The 19,868-nt window shown below is 39.4% G+C and overlaps 1 protein-coding gene across 6 annotated transcripts in view; it reads left to right on the top strand.

Annotated features, from left to right (window-relative positions):
- Positions 1-19,327, top strand: part of TTC8 (tetratricopeptide repeat domain 8) — a 60,684-nt gene extending 41,357 nt beyond the window's left edge. For all 6 annotated transcript variants that reach the window (XM_032344724.1, XM_032344723.1, XM_032344720.1 and 3 more), the window contains 5 exons: positions 7,547-7,686; positions 9,018-9,192; positions 9,494-9,616; positions 13,832-13,915; positions 15,913-19,327. In XM_032344724.1, the coding sequence (XP_032200615.1) occupies positions 7,547-7,686; positions 9,018-9,192; positions 9,494-9,616; positions 13,832-13,915; positions 15,913-16,029 (639 nt within the window). In that variant the 3' untranslated portion in view covers positions 16,030-19,327. The remainder of the gene's footprint in view (positions 1-7,546; positions 7,687-9,017; positions 9,193-9,493; positions 9,617-13,831; positions 13,916-15,912) is intronic.
- The last annotated feature ends 541 nt before the right edge of the window (positions 19,328-19,868 follow it).

The raw sequence follows: 19,868 nt of genomic DNA, 5'->3' as shown, positions 1-19,868 counted from the left end.
TTCTGGTAACTAGGAATACATTAATTTTTTAAAATTCATTTGATACTAGAAAACGGGTCCAATACTGGTGTGCCTGGGTGGCTCAGTCGGTTAAGCATCTGCCTTCAGCTTAGGTCATGATCCTGGGATTCTGGGATTCGCCCCACTTTGGGCTCCCTGCTCAGTAGGAAGTCTGCTTGTCCTTTTTCTTCTGCCCCTCTCCCCTGCTCATGTTCTCTCTCTCTCTGAAATAAATAAATTTTAAAAATCTTTAAAAAATAGACCTAATACCCTTTTTACATTTTAATACCTTATCCAAAAATTCTCTTAGATTTTCTAAGTCAATAAAATAGTCATCATCTGCAAACATAGCTTTATCTCTTCATTTCAAATATTTTGCCACTTAATAATAAAAAAAAAGTTATTGTTTAGGACTTCCCATACAATACTGACAAGCATCTCGGTACTCTCTTACATTCCTTGAAATTCTAGGTACAATGTTGTAAAATTATTTTGTTAGGTTAAGAGTGGAAGATATTAATAGTTGCTATAACTGGATAATAGTATATGAATGACTTCTATTTTCTTTTTCATACTTTCTGTATTTTCCAGATTTTCTCTCATGAGCATGCATTACTTTTAAAATGAAAAGCAAATTTTATTTTTAAATTGTCTGGAAATACTGTTTCCCCTTTTGAAATATAATTCTGATAAACACAGAAGGAAAAGGCTGTGATCATTCAATAAAAATAAAATGCTGTATTTGTATCTCTGTATCTGTCCTTGTGTGACCCTAAATTGAGCACGAACAAAATTTTGACCAAAAGGCTTAAGAAATATAATTGTGGTGTTCATACAGAGCGGTGACTGCCTCAATATGATCAGAGTTCTCTGACCTTTAAGCTTCGCCTTCTGCCCATTTCAGTCCTTCTGCCCTTCTTTTCAGGCAGGAAGTACTGGCAGAAAGAGCTAGAAATCTATGGAATCTCTGATGGTTGCTAGTTGGAAGAATTCCTGCCAACCCTCTGTTATAGTCACCATTGCTTGGGCTGGGACAGGGAGTAGACCCTTAACCAGCTCCTTTCCTCCTTCCTGTGCTCAGGATCTGACCAGGCTTTGAAGGTTAGAAGTCTACAGGGAAGGTTTGGGGAGAAAAGTAGAATTGTAGTTGACTCTCAAAGTGGAGAAGAAAGCATTCAAGTTGTGGGGATGATATATCATCCACAGAAAGCACGATCAAGGACTAAACGCAAATTTAAAGGAGTGAGATGCAGTATTTCCCACTGAACCTAACAGTTAATTTCCCTTGTGCCAAAGTTTACCATTTAAAGACAGATTTCCAGTGTATTCTTTTTCTGTGACAATGATTTTGGAGTTCATTAGTAAAGTTAGCATTGCAGCCTACCCTACATATGCCTTTGGGGTTTTTGTATGTACATCAGACTTTTCCCTTGCGGGATCCTCTTCCTTTATGTTCTTTTTTATTTATCACATTCATTTTGATCTTGTATCTTTTCAGTGTTCTCCTATTTTAAAACGAACATGTAGTACTGCCTAGTGTTCATTCGCTTATTGTTTAAAATGATTTATTCTTGCTAAATTTATTTGGTTGTGGTTTTAATTGTTCTTGAGGAATTCTGTTTATCCATTCAAAAGGCAGATCTCTGGACTATTCTTTGTTGAAGATATTTGAAATTGGAAATGTTACCTTAGGAGACATTATTCTAATGTCCCTGAAGTTTTCTGTGTGTAAAAATAACTTTAGGAGTGGTTGAAAAGTGCAGCCTATCCTCTGCCTACTGAATCAGATGTATTGGAAGGCAGGACTCAGGCAATTATTTGTATGTTTGAACTCACTACGTGTTTCTGATGTATAACAGTTTGAGAACCACTGCAACATTCACCTCAAGTTATTTGCCATTTTATTTTAAATAACTTAAATCAAATTATAGTATTTTGTGAATTTGTTCCAAAATAACCACTATCAACATCACTTAAATGATACTATGGTTATTTATGTACTTGAGGTGACATTTATATATTTGAAAATATTTTTTAAATCTACATTGACAAAATTTATTCTAGAGTTACTATAAATTAAACAATTCTAATGCAGGACTAGATTAAAGGAGCAAAATAGAGTCTATGTATGTTCATACATATGAAAATTTACACTGTTGTAAAGACTGTCTATTAAAACCAACTGGATTATTGGATGATTTAAAAAAAAAATAGAGCTGGATGAATAATGATTTCTTATACTAAAAGAATCTATTACTGCCAGATGACTCAAAGATTTAAAACCATGAAAGTTCCAGAAAAAAAGATGCAGATAAATTATTTGTATAAACTTGGAACGGGAAGACCTAAGTGTGATAGAAAGTTGAAAGCCATAACAGAAAAGATTGAATTTGAGAAGATAAAAGTTAAATTTTCTATAGAGTTAAATAAGTTTTTTATAAAGCTAAGTTTTCTATAAAAACAAATAGGGGTGCCTGGGTGGCTCAGTCTGTTAAGCAGCTGCCTTCAGCTCGGGTCACAATCCCAGGACTCTGGGATGAGCCCGGCACTATGCTCCCTGCTGGGCAGGAAGCCTGCTTCTCCCTCTCCCACTCCCCCTGCTTGCGCTTCCTCTCTCACTGTGTCTCTTTCTCTCAAATAAATAAATAAAATCTTAAAAAAATATAGAAATGAAACCAAAACAAATAAACAGTGTAAAAATATCCAACGGGAAAATATTTGCCATACCTGAGACAGACAAAAGACTACTTTTAATTTCCTCAATCTATACATTGCTTAAAAGTTGCTGAATTTCAGGTGGTTTCCAGATTGGTGGGAGAATTACACATGCATATGCGCGCACACACATGCACAAATGGGGATTCACACAAACTTACAGGTTCTTATTTAGCCAAAATTGTAAACACTTATGGAAACGAGGTGTTTCCTTAGAGCAGTTGTGGGTCAAAATCGTGGGGGTGGCTTTTGCGTAGGCCCTTGTTTAACTCCTGGCCTGCATCATGGCTGTTGATCCTCTTCCTGCAAGTAAAATCACCCTAGAGATGAGACAGCAGCCAATTCCAGGTACACTGTAGCTACACCAAAATGCCTTTCATACTGGGGCTCAGTAAGACCCATCTGGAAGAACTTAAACCATCTATACTTGTCTTCTGAAGGAAATGTTTATAAACACCAGGACTTCCTGGATTTTGAACTTAAGTCACATCAGCAGACTTGTTTAATCTAAAAGGAGAAAGCAGAGTCAGTGTCCAGAGATCTCTGAGTTACATGTCTGCCCCCAGCTCTCCTGTATCCAGGAGGACAGTTTCCCATTCAAGCCCCCATTACACAAGCCACTAGTAAAAGGACAAAAGATAAGATAGAAAAATGGGCAAATGACATGAATCGGCAGTTTACAGAAAAGGAAATATAAAGAGGTGGTGTATGAAATGCCTAACCTCAGTCATAATTGAAGAAATAAAAACTAAAATACTGAGATGCCTTTTTTGACTTAATCAGGTTGACAGACATGGAGAAGTTCCATGACATGTAGGGTTGTCAAAGTTGTGAGGAACACACCCCACGCACGTATAAACACTGGTGCTGGGAGTGTATGTTGGCACAACCCATTTTGAGGCTGTTTGTGATTACTGATGAGATTTCCTAGCATGCATACTCTGGCCCAGCAATTTCGCTTGTAGAATTTTCCTTAAGGATGTTTTCATACAAGTTCAGAAAGTTATGTACAAGGACGATTTTATAGTATTTTTACAGCCAAAAAAAAAAAAAGGAAACAAATGCTTCATGAAAAAGGGGCTGGTTAAATAAACTGTGGTCTATATAGATGGGAAACTGCAGAAATAAAAAAGTAATGGGGTAGAACCCTTTGTGCTGATATGGAAAGAGTTAAGACACAGAGCGAAAACAATGAGCCATGTATCGGAATGTATAGAATGAAAAAGAAAAACTGTGTAGAATGATTATGTTATGGTTAAAACTTGCATACATCTACACTTATGTGAACAAAATTTCTTGAAAAACGCCAAACTAGAGGCACCTGGGTGGCTCAGTCAGTTAAGCATCTGCTCAGGTCATGATCCCAAGGTCTGGGACTCAGCCCCACATCGAGCTCCCTGGGGAGCTTGCTTCTCCCTCTGTCTGCTGCTCCCCTGCTTGTGCTTGCTCTCCATCAAATAAATAAAATCTTAAAAAATATATAATAGAAAAATACTCAAACTATTCACAGAACCTCTGACTGGATTTGGAGAGGGGACTATTTTCATTTTATAACCTTTTGCAGTGTTTAAATTTATTTAGCATAAGCACACATTTTACAACAACACATTTTTAAAACTACATGTGAGGTTGCCAAAAACATAAATTAGTTTCAGTCCAAAATTCCTCAAGATGACATAAATTATATGCCTATCAATCAAGTATACAAACATTCCAAGGTAATTTTATACAACTGAAAGCCTTGAAACAATTATCCATTCAGGCTGGAGTCTTTTTGCATTAGGCTGAATCGTGTCCCTCCCAAATTAATATGTTGGAGCGCTAACCCCCAGTGTGATGGTATTTAGAGATGAGGCCTTTTGAGACCCTTGTGGGGCCCTCATGGTGGGATTAATGCCCTTAATAGAAGAGACACCAGAGTGTGCTGGTGCTTGCTCTGCCATCTGAGGACACCGTGAGAAGGTGGCCCTTTGTAAGCCAGTAAGAGAGTCCTCCCTAGATCCTCACCATGCTGGCATCTTGATCTTGGACTTACAGCCTCCAAAATTTTGGGGAAATAAAGCTCTGTTGTTTAAGCCACCTAGTCTATGGTATTTTGGTATACCAGCTGCAGCAGACTAATACACCAACTTTGACAACAGTAGCACTGAAGCCTTGCATGGTGGGATGTTGTTGCCTGGAAACCAGAAGAGTCATGTTCCTTGGAACCCAGGCTTCTCAAGGCCATTAGGCTCAGTTAGTCGCTGCCTAGGTGTGGAGATTATTCTTTGGAAGGACAATATATTAGTCTGCTCAGGCTGCTGTAACAAAATACCATAAACTGGGAGGCTTAAAGGACATATCTTTATTTCTCATAATTCTGGAGGCTGGGAAGTCTAAGATCAAGGTGCTGGCCAGTTCATTTCCTAGTGAGGGCCCTTTCCATAGTCTGTAGATAGACACCTTCTCTGTGTACCCTCACATGGTAGAGAGAGAGAGAGATTTTCTCTCTGGTATCTCTCTCTCTCTCTCTCTTTTTTTTTTTTTTTTTAAGATTTTTATTTTTTTGAGACAGAGAGATAGAGAGAGCAGGGGGAGGGGCAGAGGGAGAAGCAGCCTCCCTGCTCAGCAGGAACTCGATCCCTGGACCCTGGGATCCTAACCTCAGTGGAAGGCAGACACTTAACCAACTAAACCACCAAGGTGCCCTTGGTGTCTCTTCTTTAAGGGCACTAAACCCTTTCATGAGGGCTTCATCCTGATGACCTAGTTACCTCCCAAAGACCCCACTTCCAAGTACTATCATGTTGGAGATTAGGGCTTTAGTATGAATTTAGGAGGGACACAAACATTCAGTCTATAGGAAGGAGGGACTATAGGGGAGAGAGTTAAGGTGCTCATCTATTCTTTTAAGTTTTACAAGGGTTTTTTGTTTTTGTTTTTCACCAAAAAGTAGAAAATACACTTCTGGTGAAATTCTTTTTATTCATGCTTTTCAGTAGATTCTTACATTCTTAAATTATTAAAGACTATTTGGAATAGTTGCAAGTAAAAGCAGTACAAAATTCAGGAGAGAATGAACTCCCAATTAATGAATGTATCAACAGCCTTGTGTTTTGAAAAAAAAAATTACTTATTTTCCAGATACAAACAATGAATGAGAAAGCCTTTTCTCTTAAGGAACTAAATCCTGGCAGGGCTTTGAATAAGAATTTCAGATAGAAAGTATGTGAACAAGTATACATACAGAATGAATTTGGATCAACTCATGAATGTTTTATGGAACTAATATCAACCCCCTTCACTCCAAGCTGAGAAACAACTGCAAGATAGAAATAAGATTCAGAAAAATAGAAGATAAACCACTAACTTATCACTGATAAAAGCCGAATTGGAGCAAGTGGCTTTAGCTCTGTGACCAAAAGGACTTAATAGAATTCTGCCCCTGAGTTAGACAGCCTGATCCACCCAGATCACAGACATGACCATATGACCTGCAGACCTTCTCTGCCCAGAGATCCTGCTGCACATGGCAGGGCAGAGCAGCTGGGCATGTCGCAGCAAGGTTGGCTTCCAAAGAGGTCCAGAAGGGGCTGAAACGAGCATGCTGAGATTGCCTTATGGGAATGAGTGAGGAAGAATGGGAAGAAAGGCCCCAAATATTTTAATACCAGCATTTCTCAAAGTGTGGTCCAGGGATTCCCTGGGGTCCCTGAGACCCTTTCAGAGGGTCCACAAGGTCAAAACGGTTTTCATATTACTAATAATGGATGAGATTGGGGATAATATTAATGACTATAATCTTTTGATACTGAACAAAATGCATTTATCTCTGTACTGTCCCCTCAGTTGTGGTATGAACCTAAACCTGCTCTAAAAATAATAATAATAATAATAATAATAATAATAATAAATAATAATAAAGTCCTGAAATTAAAAAACATAGTGGAGTCCATGGAGGTTAAAAAAAAAGTTCTGTGTGATAAGAAAGTATTCTGTGGTTCTTCTTACAAACAGTGGAGTGTCTTAGATTTGATAAAATGTTACGAAAATCTAATGAGAAGTAGGAGTCCTCATATGATAAGACCAAGTGAGAGGTGCCCACAATACGTCTCATATAAACTGAGAGGCAGAAGAGAGTTATGTGAAGTGAGGGCGTTAAGGATATCTCTGTGAGGACTGTGGAGCCTGCACTGGCCTTGAAGGTGGACTTGAGAGCTAGGACATTAATAACACTGAATGCATTGACTTAGGATTACTGGGGGGACTCCGGCTCTTCTGCTACTCCTTCCCCACTTCGGTGTATCCTGTGTGTAGCCATCAAATTATTCTTCAAAAACATAAATACAGCCATGTTACTCCTCTGCTCCATCCTTCCCTTCCTCTCTCTCCTTGCCTTTTTTTTTTAAGATCTTATTCATTTGAGAGAGAAAGAGCAAGAGAGCTAGCCCAAGCTGGGGTTGGGGGGCAGAGGGAGAGGGAGAAGCAGACTCCCCGCTGAGCAGGGAGCTGGATACATGTTCCATCGCAGGACCCAGACCATGACCTGAGCCGAAAGGTCTCAGGATCGTGACTGAGCCACGCAGGTGCCTATCTCCTTTTCTTCCCATCAGTTATACTTGTCTGACATTATATCGCCCATCCGTTCATTCATTTGTCTTCCTTGCTAGCTGTACCCTCCTTGAGGATATCTAGCTTTGTCTTTTTATTCATATTGTGTCCTCAGGGCCTAGAACACAGTCTGGCACAGGGTAGGCTCTCAATATTTGTTGAATGAATGAACATAAATCAGCCAGAAGAAAAGTAATTTCTTGGCACTGAAGTATTGCTCTTCTGTCTTGATGGAGAATAGGAAATGAACAATATTTCATCAGCAGCAGAATACTACAAAGAAGTTCTGAAACAGGACAATACTCATGTGGAAGCCATTGCCTGCATTGGAAGCAACCACTTTTATTCCGATCAACCAGAAATAGCTCTGCGGTTTTACAGGTGTGCTTTACAGTCTCTTTGTAGAACTTTCCTGTGAAGTATCAGTACAGCAGCAATAAAGACGGAGTGGACATGCAGACAGATAATATATAGGCCATGTCTCTAGGAGACTAACCATTCAAGCACACAGAGGTTTTATGAGCTCTCAGGTGACATGTAAGAATTTGAAAATGCGTTGGTATTTGGCATCTTGTGGACACGTACCTGGATAAGTGAGTTTTTAATGCCATGGCATCCGATGAGTTAGCCATTTTGTTGTCAAGGAACAACCGTTCAGTAGTTCCTGGAAACACTTCTGCCCATCACGGCTTCCCTTAATACAACCTCACAGCATATAAAGACCCCGAAGCTGAAATAGCAGCAAGATTTGCAAAGAGCCCTGGGTACCAGGTCCCGAGCTCTGACGAGGACCTGAAACAGCTTCCCCTGTTTTGTGAAGTATTGTCAACTCCTGTCCAGATAAGTATTCCAAGCCTAAATAAGTTCTGATCTCTGGTTTTCTTTTGAGCATGTTCTTATTTCATCCTACAGATGGCTTGTGAGATTAATTTTTCAAGTGTTGATTTCCTCTTCTGCCCTTAGGTAATATACAAGGAGATAACTGGCTGCTGACAAGAGTTCTTTCCAAATATATGTCAGCAGCATAAACTAGGATAAATTGAATGCTGTTTTAGGCATAAGCAGCTGCCTCTACTCTCCCACCCCAAAAATGGGTCATGGGTTCCTCAGAGCTGCTGAGGTAGATTTTCATTTGGTTATGTGAACGATCTTGTCTTTGGGGATTAATGATGAGTAGAAACAAATGGGTTTTTTGAGCTCCAGCATGAGAGCTCAGTGGATAAGGTAAGGATTGCACTGATGGTCTTCTCTTCCTTGGTGGAAGGTCACTGGAAGGTCAGTAGACACAGCATATATATACTGCAGATAACCAAAACCAAGCTTCGTGTTACCTGAAAACTTGAAGGTAAATCCTAAACACAGCCCTCAAATTAGAAGGTCTCAGGGGTTTACTGACTGACACCAAACCTTTATGAAGCACAATGTTGTGGGTTTTACTCTGTGCGACTCTTGTGTCTTGGGTCTTCTAACAGTTTTTTTTGGGAAAAGAACGTATGTGAGTTGATTCTGACCTTGCCTCTCATACACTGCCCATGACTTTAAAAAAGACATGCTTTTTTATTTGCTTTGACTTTTTTTTTCATTTCTATAATACTTTGTATTCATCAGGGATATTAAAAGTTATAAAACATTTCTAACTTTATTAAAAAAATAGGTCTTAATATTTATCGAGTTGGTCTGACACCAAAATATGTGTGCTCTTTTTTGAAAAGGCGACTCCTGCAGATGGGTGTTTATAACTGCCAGCTTTTTAACAATCTGGGGCTCTGCTGCTTCTATGCCCAGCAGTATGATATGACTCTGACCTCGTTTGAGCGTGCCCTTGCTCTGGCTGAAAACGAAGAAGAGGCAGCTGATGTCTGGTACAACCTGGGCCACGTAGCTGTGGTAGGCTGTTTCTCTAATGTAATTTCTGGTATAGAAAAGGTAGCTGTAAGTTAGTTTGAAGAAATGTTCAGGTAGCGTAAATCCAGATTTGGTTACAGTCTTCCGTAGCAACTGCATGATTTCTGGGAGTCACCCTAGAACTCATTTTCTCAGGTTGGATCCTCATACGTACAATTCACACTTGATTATGATCGGTCCTTGTTGCTTGGTAGCAGAAGAGACACCACAAGAAAAGAAGGGAAGAGATGGTGGGTGTAAAAGTATGGAGCTGTGTGTGCAAATACCTGCTTTTTTGTTCAAGGGCATAGGAGACATGAACTTGGCCCATCAGTGCTTCCGGCTTGCTCTGGTCAACAACAACAACCACGCCGAGGCCTACAACAACCTGGCCGTGCTGGAGATGCGGAAGGGCCACGTTGAACAGGTCAGTGAGCTACCGTGGTTCCTTGGACGATCAGCTTCAAGAGAGCTCTCAGATGTAGCTGTCGTTTATGCTGCAGTTCATTTATTTTTAAAGATTTATTTATTTGAAAGAGAGAGGTCATGAATGGGAGGGAGCAAAAGGAGAGACAGAATCCCAAGCAGAGTCCCTGCTGAGTGCAGAGCCTGGGCTCGATCCCAGGACCCTGAGATCAGTACCTAACCTGAAATCAACAGTCGGTTGCTTAACCCACTGAACTGCCCAGGCACCCCGACATGCTGTAGTCAAAAAATGAGCTCTAGAGACTGACTGACTGGATTTGAATCCCGGCTCTGTCACATATTAGTGATGTGATTTTGGACAAGTTACTTAACCTTTCTGTTTTCCCCTAACCTTTAGTTTTATCAGGACAAATCTATACCTTCCTAGTCTTCCTGGTGTTAGTGAACGGTTCACGGTTCCCAGTCCCCCATCCACCAGTAGGGTGGTCCAGCCAAAAGCCAAGGAGCCACCCTTGAAACCTATCTGTCCTAGTTGCCTCTTGCTGCCACCCCAGGCTCATGGCGTTCGGCAGGCCCTGCCAAGTTTTACCTTCAAGCCCCATCCCAGACCTGGCTACTTTTCCCCGCCTCTGCCACCCTTCTCCAGACTGCCCTCCGCTTTTGCCTGGACTCCACGACAACAGTCTCCTTGCTGGTCTTTTTGTCTCTACTTATGAGCAAGTAGTTGTACCCTAGACCACGCCCTCCTCACAACAGTGGAAGGGATTTAAAAAATACAAAACAAGAAAACAAGAATCCTTTATCACTGCTTTGCTCAGCATCCTCCACAGTCTTTCCTTTTCACTTGGCATGAAATGTGGATTCAGATCTTGGCCTACAGGGTCCCACATAATCCGGCCTCTGGTTCTCCCTCAGACCATATCTTTCATCACTTCTCCCTTCACACCGACTTTCGGACACATCAGCTGCCTCCCCGCTCCGCAAATACGCTGCGCCTGTTCTTAGTTTACAGCCTTTGGGATGTTCTTTCAGATCCTGCTGTGACTTTTCTTTTTGTCAGTCGGGTCTTAGCTTAATCACCACCTCCTAAGAAAGGTCATCTCGGATGTCAGTCTAAAGGAGCCCTCAGGCACGATCACATCTCCTCCTAATTTTTTCCCTCACAATACTTATTTTATCAGATATGTTCATATTTCTATGTAGAATGGAGCATGGCCGCCAAGTGAAAATAGGGGGACCTTCTTTGTCTTCCAACTGCTGTATTTTTAGCATCAAAACAGGGCCTGGCCTACTGGGTGTTTACCTAAAGATACAAATGTATGATCTGAAGGGGCACGTGCACCCGAATGTTTATAGCAGCAATGTCCACAATAGCCAAACTATGGAAAGAACCTAGATGTCCATCAACAGATGAATGGATAAAGAAGATGTGGTATTCCATAGATGGAATACTATGCAGCCATCAAAAGAAACGAAATCTTGCCATTTGCGACGACGTGGATGGAACTAGAGGGTATTATGCTTAGTGAAATAAGTCAATCGGAGAAAGACAATTTTCATATGATATCTCTGCTAAGAGGAAGTTGAGAGGCAACGTGGGGGGTTTTGGGGGGTAGGGAAGGAAAAAATGAAACAAGATGGGATCGGGAGGGAGACAAAGCATAAGAGACTCTTAATCTCACAGAACAAACTGAGGGTTGCTGGGGGGAGGCAGGTAGGGAGAGGGTGGCTGGGTGATGGACTTTGGGGAGGGTATGTGATATGGTGAGTGCTGTGAAGTGTGTAAGCCTGATGATTCACAGACCTATACCCCTGGGGCTAATAATATATTATATGTTCATAAAAAAACAAAACAGTGCCTGGCATGTGATGCGTAGTGAGTGTGTAGTTGTGAAGTGAATGGGCAGCACAGACAGTGAATGGACAGCACAGACAGTGAGGTAACAGCAGTACCTGAAGGTCTTCTGGGAGGATGAGCAGATCATGCACGGAAAGCACTGGGCATGGTAGCCTCGTACTGAGCACACATAGATGCTTAATACATTATATTATTTAAAAAGTTTAAAATGCTAAATATCCTCCTACAATATTAATGACAATGAAGGAGAGATAAGTACTACATGCCAGACTTTAAAGATGAAGAAACAGGGACTCAAGGAAGGTAAGGAACTTGACCTGCAGACACAGTGTTAACCTCCCAGCTGGTCTCCTAAGCACCGTGATGAACTTGTAACACAAGGAAAGAAGCATCCTTGGATGTTGCCTTTGTTTCACAAATTCCCACAAATAAGATGGGTTAGTATTTTAGAGACAAAAACTAACTATAGTGGGGTGCCTGGGTGGCTCAGTGGGTTAAAGCCCCTGCCTTCGGCTCAGGTCATGATCCCAGGGTCTTGGGATCGAGCCCCACATCTGGCTCTCTGCTCAGCAGGGAGTCTGCTTCCCCCTCCCTCTCTGCCTGCCTCACTGCCTACTTGTGATCTCTGTCTGTCAAATAAATAAATAAAATCTTAAAAAAAAAAAACCAAAAAACTAACTACAGGACCTCTTGAGCAATTCAGAATTAAGGGTGCTGAATTAGTAGTGGAAAATCCAAGTATTACTTTTGAACCCTCCAAAACTTAACTACTAAGAGCCCACTGTTGACTAGAAGCCTTACCAAGAATGTACACAGTCAATTAAGACATATTTTATGTCATATGTATACTGTATTCTACAACAGAGTAAGCTAGAGAAAATAAGACGTGATTAAGAAAATCATAACGAAGATAAAGTACATTTCAGTACTATACTTATTGAAAAAATCCACACCTAAGTGGACCCATGCAGTTCAAACCTGTGCTGTTCAAGGGTCGACCGTAGTCTAAAATGGGAACTTACATGGCGAGTACTGTGAAGTGTGTCAGCTGTGAAGTGTGTCACAATTCACAGACCTGTACCCCTGGGGCAAATAATACATTATATGTTCATAAAAATAATTAATTAAAAACAAACAAAAATAAATAGAGTAAAATGGTAACTTGTTCTATGATGGAACAAGTGCTTTTGGGAGTTTTCTCTGTTCCCATGTTGGTGATTTTGTTTCCTACTTATTACACTTGCTCTACTATGAACTGATTTGAAAGGTTTTGGTGAAAGTTTTCATGCTACTAACCTTTTTTTAATTATTAAAATTATACCTTGATTAAAACAAAAATAGCTAATCATTAAAAAAAAAATCAAGTGCTCACTTCGGCAGCACATATACTAAAAAAAAAAAAAAAATCAATATCTACCATCCCATATGTTATTTCCCATTAAACAAAAAAAAGATATGTCCACAGGTCATGGATGGAGGTTTTGGGTTTAGTTACAAACTGGAGGGGTGCTCAGCAACTTGGAATGGTGAGTTTGTGGTCCTAACTATCCTTTGAGCCTATAGGTGATACAAATTTTGTTTTTTGAGTACTTGAAAGAACAAAAAGCTTGTCATTTTCAGTTGCAGTCACTTGTTATGTTGATGTCAGCACTGTTATAAACACTTACCACTGTCTTCCAGCACTGAACTGGGGGCTTGGAAATTTACTATGGTTTTTTTTTTTTTTTATTGTTATTATTATAGCATTAGAGAACAGGTAATTAGAAGGCTAAGAAATCAATCAGCAATGAAAGCTAGGTTAATAAGACTTTTTTTTAGCATTGAGAGGATTATATTTTGATTTGTCATATTGAAATATAAACTTCATTAAGAACTGTGGTTCTCGACTTTAAATCTACTCTTAATTTGCTTCTTATTTTGAAGCAGTTTTATCATTAATTTTGGCGAGATATAAGTATTAATTGTATTTCAGTAAGTCATATTTCACAAGGAATGTCACCTGTATTTCTCAGAGGATCACGTTTATTAAGGTCTTTTTTTTTTTTTAAGATTTTATTTATTTATTTGACAGAGACACAGCGAGAGAGGGAACACAAGCAGGGAGAGGGAGAAGCAGGCTTCCTGCTGAGCAGGGAGCCCAATGTGGGGCTGGATCCCAGGACCCTGAGATCATGACCTGAGCTGAAGGCTGACGCTTAACGACTGAGCCACCTAGGCGCCCCTATTAAGGTCTTATCTCGGGTAAAGGATTCTTTTACCAAAAGCAAAACAAAACAAATCACAAATATAGTACTGATAGATGCTCATGTACTTTTGGTTTTCTCCCCCCACCCCGTTTTTTTTTTTTTTTAAATACAGGCAAGAGCACTGTTACAAACCGCGTCATCCTTAGGACCCCATATGTATGAGCCACATTTTAATTTTGCGACGGTCTCTGACAAGGTATTCTCTTTATCGACTCATCATCCAGTCTGTTTCTTTTTCTTCCCTGGGTTTAAAAAAAAAATTACAGATAAATAAGGAGAAAGATAAATAAGGAAATTATAATGATGTTTTGAAAGAAATGATTTTTTAAATATTGTATGCACCTGTCACTTCAAGGGACAGTTTAATAAACTTTAAAGAAATTTATCACTGAATATGGACTAAACTTACTATTATAGATTGCTTTATAGATTGTTATCAATTGCAGAATTATTTTATTTTTAAAATATGACATTTAGGCCTGAAAAAAATACTCATTTAGTAACTCTTGGTCGAGGAAGGATTTAGTAATTGGGTTTTATTTTTATAGCAAAGAAATCTTGTATTTTATTGTAGACCATATTGCCATCAAGGCTCTGCCATAATTGCTATAAAATTAGGGATATGAATGAAAGCTATCTTAGCTATGAACAATGTGGGAAAAATACAACTTAATACTATGTTACAAGTCAGTTAATATGCAAGAGCTAAAAGGAATCACGCCATTTTCAATAAGAACAACAATAAAAGGTATCTAATAACTAATTTTTACTGAGAAATCTTCCTTTAACATGGAAAGTAAGTTTGAAGGGTAAGGAAATGGCTAAAAGTGTTTGCTGATGTAAAGACACTCAGAAGACATTATGAAAAGGTCATTTTTCAAAAGACAAACACGAAGCCATCCTCACTTTCATTTCTGCTTTGGAACCAAGCAGTCATTTCTAAGGGGTCATTTTTGAGGGCTTGTCAAGTGCCAGCCACTATTCCTGGGACTCTACACACCCTCTCTGATTCTCCCAATAAGCTGTCATGTAGGTCGGCCTTCCTGATTCGTTTTTTTCATACAACTGATGTTTCATTTATTGAGCCTCTGCTATGTGCCTCTGGCACTGTTGTCAGCACAAAGGATGTCAGCTGTGAATAAAACAAAACCTCTACCTCATGCAGCTTACGTTCTAAAGGAACCCAAGGCTGGTTGAGCTTCTAAGGCTCCCCGAGAGTCGCATGACCCTGGCGGGGTCAGAATTTATACCCAGCACCCAACAATCCCCATGCGTTTTCCACTGCCCTGCATGGCCATGTACTTAAACCACAAAGACTTGATAACTGTTTTTCACTTTATCACATTTTAATAATATATAACTCAAATGAGATATTTCTTTAAGCAAAATGCTGTATTTTCAATAAAATAAAATGGTATGTTAAAAAGAAATGCTATGAGTTTTTTAAAAAAAGAAATTTACGTTTTTAATATGTACTACGTGTTTCAAAACAAAAAAAACCCTGCCAGAATTGAATTATCTAGGTTTTGTGTGCGCGCACATACTAAAAAGCTCTCACTTTTTGTAAACGTATGCGTGAATCCACATCTATTCAGATGGATCCAGATACTGTGTGCTTTTCTCTGGGACTGGGCTTTAATGCCAGCTTTATTGAAAATCAGATACCCTTAATAAACTTCTAAAGACAGATATCTTCTCCCACATTACGTGGCTAGCTCCATTTAAAACCTCCCTGAGCATGTTATTTTATCTTATGTACAATCGTTTTTGCTTGAATTTTCTGTCTAAAAGATAATGCCCTAACCACAGTATCTTTATGGCACATTACAAATAGTTGTCCAAGGGCTTTTGGAAACTATACAGAGCTGGCTGTTGTAGAATGCAGATGTTATCTTATTTTTATAATACTACCTGTGACAGGAAAAGAAAACAAGGTTTATGAATTCATAACTAGACAGCTGTAGTGGAGCAGAAATTATTTGTGTAATTGGATATTTTATTTCTCTCCTGTTTTTCAAGATTGAATTGTAATCTAGGTGAAAGAATTCTAAAATTAAAGTGGCATAATCCAAGCAATTTACCCTTAAATCCTTTAATTTTCTACGCTGTAAGGTAGTACTTTTTTTTTGTTTAACTTTCTTACTCATTTTTTCCTGGTCTCATCCTGTGGTCTTATTCTGGTATTTCTTACAGATTGGAGATCTGCAGAGAAGCTATGTTGCTGCTCAGAAGTCAGAAGCAGCATTTCCAGATCATGTGGATACCCAACACTTAATTAAACAGCTAAAGCAGCATTTTGCTATGCTCTGACTGTCCCACAGACCAAGTATATTCTTGGGCATAGGATATATATGAGGGGGCATTACACAATGGGAAAAGTAGTGTGTATATATATATATATATATATATATATATATATATGCATGCTGTACAGACCTGTGCTTAATACTAGCGAAGAGGACGTAAGGGAGTTTACATAAGAATTCATAAGCAAATTTATTAATAATAACTTGTATAGTATTATAAAAGATAGGATTTAATGTTTGTAAATAGATCGTGAAAACTTCTCCCACATTATGTGGTAGATGTTTATAAAAATGTTTACAAAACATTTTCATGAATTTCCTCGAATTTTTACAATGCATATTTTTAATGTTAAGCTGGCCATTAGCTAACATGTAGCTTCAGAGGTCTGAAGTCACCATAAAGATCACACTTCTTTGGGTAAAAATGTGTATATTCATCCCAGTTAGAGACTTTATTTAGAACTTAAAAATTGTATTTAAAACTGTTTCTCAAAGGCTTTACAAGACACTACACATTTTCTTATATACTGTGCTTTAAAATAAATCAGTGTGTAATACACCAATATTCTGTCATTCTTCATGAGTTTTTATCTTAGACATCTCAGCTAAAAGAAGTTTTTCAGAAGTCCTGTGACCTTAAAAATCAAGTCGTTATTTTAATTTTACTTGATGTACCGCCAATTTTGAATTTCCCTGAGAAGCTATTTACAGACTATCATATTATCAATATAAGACTATCGGTATTAGAAACAGAGTCACAAGCCCAGAGCCCCACCTGCGGTCAGCCTGGAAGTTAGGCCAGATCCCAGGACCCTGCACTGCAAAATCCTGGAAAGACTCTTAAACTTGTCTCCTCCCATATTTAGTGGAATTCTCATCCATGCATTCACACAAGGAAATGTGTTAAAGGGACAAAGCCACTCAGTCAGATTTAGGACTGTGGGACCCCTCACTATTATTCTTTCGGTTTTTAATGTCATGAAAATTATTTTACAGATACTTGTTTCTGTTCAGATTAGCTGAAAAAGCTAGGAGTTTGAGGAATGAGGGCAGGGACTTCAGAGGATGTGTAGCTGAAGGTCTTTGTGGCACAGATGACCAAAGCCAGGCCTGGGGTCGCACTGCCGGGCGGTGGTACGGTCACAACTAGAACCCAAGACCTTGTTCGTGTGCTTTTTTTCCTGCTTCTCCAGGACATGCTTTTTAGCTCATGAGAATTTCCTCAAGTGCCATCCAATGTCCTAATACTGTATTCAATATTTAGGTTGAAATTTTGTCGTGTGAATCATTTAAGGTAAAATAAGCACTAACAGCAGCTTGCATTTATGGAGGATGTTGTATGTGCCCAGTACGGTTCTAAGCACTCGATGGGGATTATTCCTTTGATTCCCGCTGCAGTCCTAGAAGGTGCTGTTACTCCTGTCTTCCTTGGTAGAAAAATGAGGCACAGAGAAGTCAAGGAACTTGCTCAGGGTTATAAAGTGTGTAAGTGGCAGAGCTGGGATTCAAATGCAGATAATGTGGGCCCCTGAGGGCGTGCTCTTCGCCCTCCAGAGAGATCACCTCAGGGTTTCTCCTGTAAATAAAGCTGCGCCCATTTCAAATGAATGTTCTACGCATTAATAAAACTGGATAGTATGGGAATATTAACACAGCAAAAAATAAATGAGTCCGTATTCCTAAGGTAACATGGAGCTATTTTTGTCTGGAGTTTATGTTAATTCAGTGTGAAGAGCAATGCAAAGAATGAGTCAGGACGGCTCCCGGCGGAATGATGGCAGAAAAGAACACCGTGCAGCCGGAGCTAGATACATCTTTGTAATAGTTATTTCTGGACCGCGTCTCTGGCTTCGGTGCCAACATTTCCGTAGAAGGAAGGTAACCAGTTGTCTTCTGCCCTGGCTTAAAAAGTTCGAGTTACAAATTGCTCCACCAAAATTAACATCATTGAGCTTCCCACTGTTGAAAAGAAGAAACTGGCAAGACCCCAGCCAACACAGTAATTGCTGGGGTTGGAAGGTCTTCCTTCCCAAATAGGTCAAGTCCGAACCAGTCCTCTATGGTTCTCATTGCTCTGTTACGTTTCTGAATGACATGTCCCAGCGTCAAAGCACCCAACATCATTTATGGCTTAGAGATAAGAAAATTCATAAAGAGGGCACATCACTACACTTTTCATGTGGTTTCCACCACTAACTCTTCCTTAACATGAGGGATTCCTATCAAGAGCTTTCAGCTGGGGTTGAGTTTAAGCATTCTGAAAAACAAAAGATTTCCGAAATACTGTGGTAGGACCCAACACTGGAAAATAATGAATCCAGAAATGGAGTTGAGTTAAAAAACCATTACTGGATAGTTTTAAGTTCCAGGAGACAGATAAATGGGAATGGTCTGCGGATATGTTCCAGACTCCCAAAATGGTTATCGAGGCTCAGATATTAGGGGAAAAATTTGATTCAGCAATTTGAAAACTACGGCAGTTCTACATCTTTCCACACAGACGGCATTTATCCTATTTTTGGCTGACTAAAAAATTAACATTTCTGAGAGATGCTGTGATCTTATATCCTTGATATTAAAGCCAAATTCTTGAGATGAAGGAACAAAGATTACTAAAGGTTGAATTATAATCGTGTGGGACTATACTATTTTCTGCACTGTGACCCTTCCCCGTCCCCGAATCCTGACTCGTCAGGAGTAATTTCTTAGCGGAGTGTAAAGAACAAAGCTCTTGGAGAACACCACCACTTTATCTCAGGGAAGAAAAGGCCAAACTTAGACACATTTTAGGAAGACAGGTTTTTTTTGTATTTAGATAAAGCAGACCCTTCTCCAGTATTTGAAACTCAAGTTTCTGTGGGCTCCAAGATTCCACACCTGCCAACGCCTCGCACCTCACAGGCCGCTCTGATGGAACAGCTTGTTTCCTTCTTTACAGGATTGTTTCTCTCTTTTTCTAAAATCGCGGTCCCTTTAAAGCTTCTCCCTTTCAAGCACTACCCTATCTCCTTTGTCATAACATCTTGAAAGAGCAGGTGATGTTTGTTGCGTACTTCATTTCACTTGTTCCATGGCCCTTTTCAGTCTGGCTTCAACTCCAATTGCTGCTGGAACTCCTCCCATCGAGGTTGTTAATAACTCCCATTTAGCAAATCCAAAAGATTTTTTTGTTTTAACATAACAGTTTCTGATATTCTTTATATACCACACAATTCTCTCTTTTAAAGTGTACCATTTGGGATGTCTGGGTGGCTCAGTCCGTTGAGCGTCTACCTTCAGCTCAGCTCATGATCCCAGCATCATGGGATCGAGTCCGATCTGGCTCCTTGCTCAGCGGCGAGTCTCCTCCTCCCTCTGCCTACTGCTCCCTCTGCTTGCGCTCCCTCCCTCTCTCTCTCTCACTGACAAAGAAATGAATAAGGTCTTAAATAAAGTGTACATTTGATAGTTTTTAATATATTTACAGTTGGGCAACCATAATTATAATCAATTTTAAAGGACCTGTATACTGAAACTATAAGAAAACTACAAGACATTCACGGAAGACGTTGAAGATGTAAATAAGTAGAAAGATATTTTGTGCTCATGAATTGGAATATTGTTAAAATACCCATGCTATCCAAAGCAATCTACAAATTCAATGCAATCCCTATCAAATTTCCAATGATATATTTTCACAGAAATTAAAAAAAAAACACCAATCTTAAGATTTGGAACCACAAAAGAGCCTGAGAAGTTAAATCAATCTTGAATAACAAAACTGTAGGTGTAATGTATCCTGAGTTCAAACTGTATTACAAAGCTGTCATCAAAACAGTGCAGTGTTGGCATAAAAATGGGCAC

The sequence above is a fragment of the Mustela erminea genome, chromosome 5 (genome assembly GCF_009829155.1).
Source record: "Mustela erminea isolate mMusErm1 chromosome 5, mMusErm1.Pri, whole genome shotgun sequence".
Taxonomy (NCBI): Eukaryota; Metazoa; Chordata; class Mammalia; order Carnivora; family Mustelidae; genus Mustela; species Mustela erminea.
This window is presented reverse-complemented; position numbering and strand designations above follow the sequence as displayed.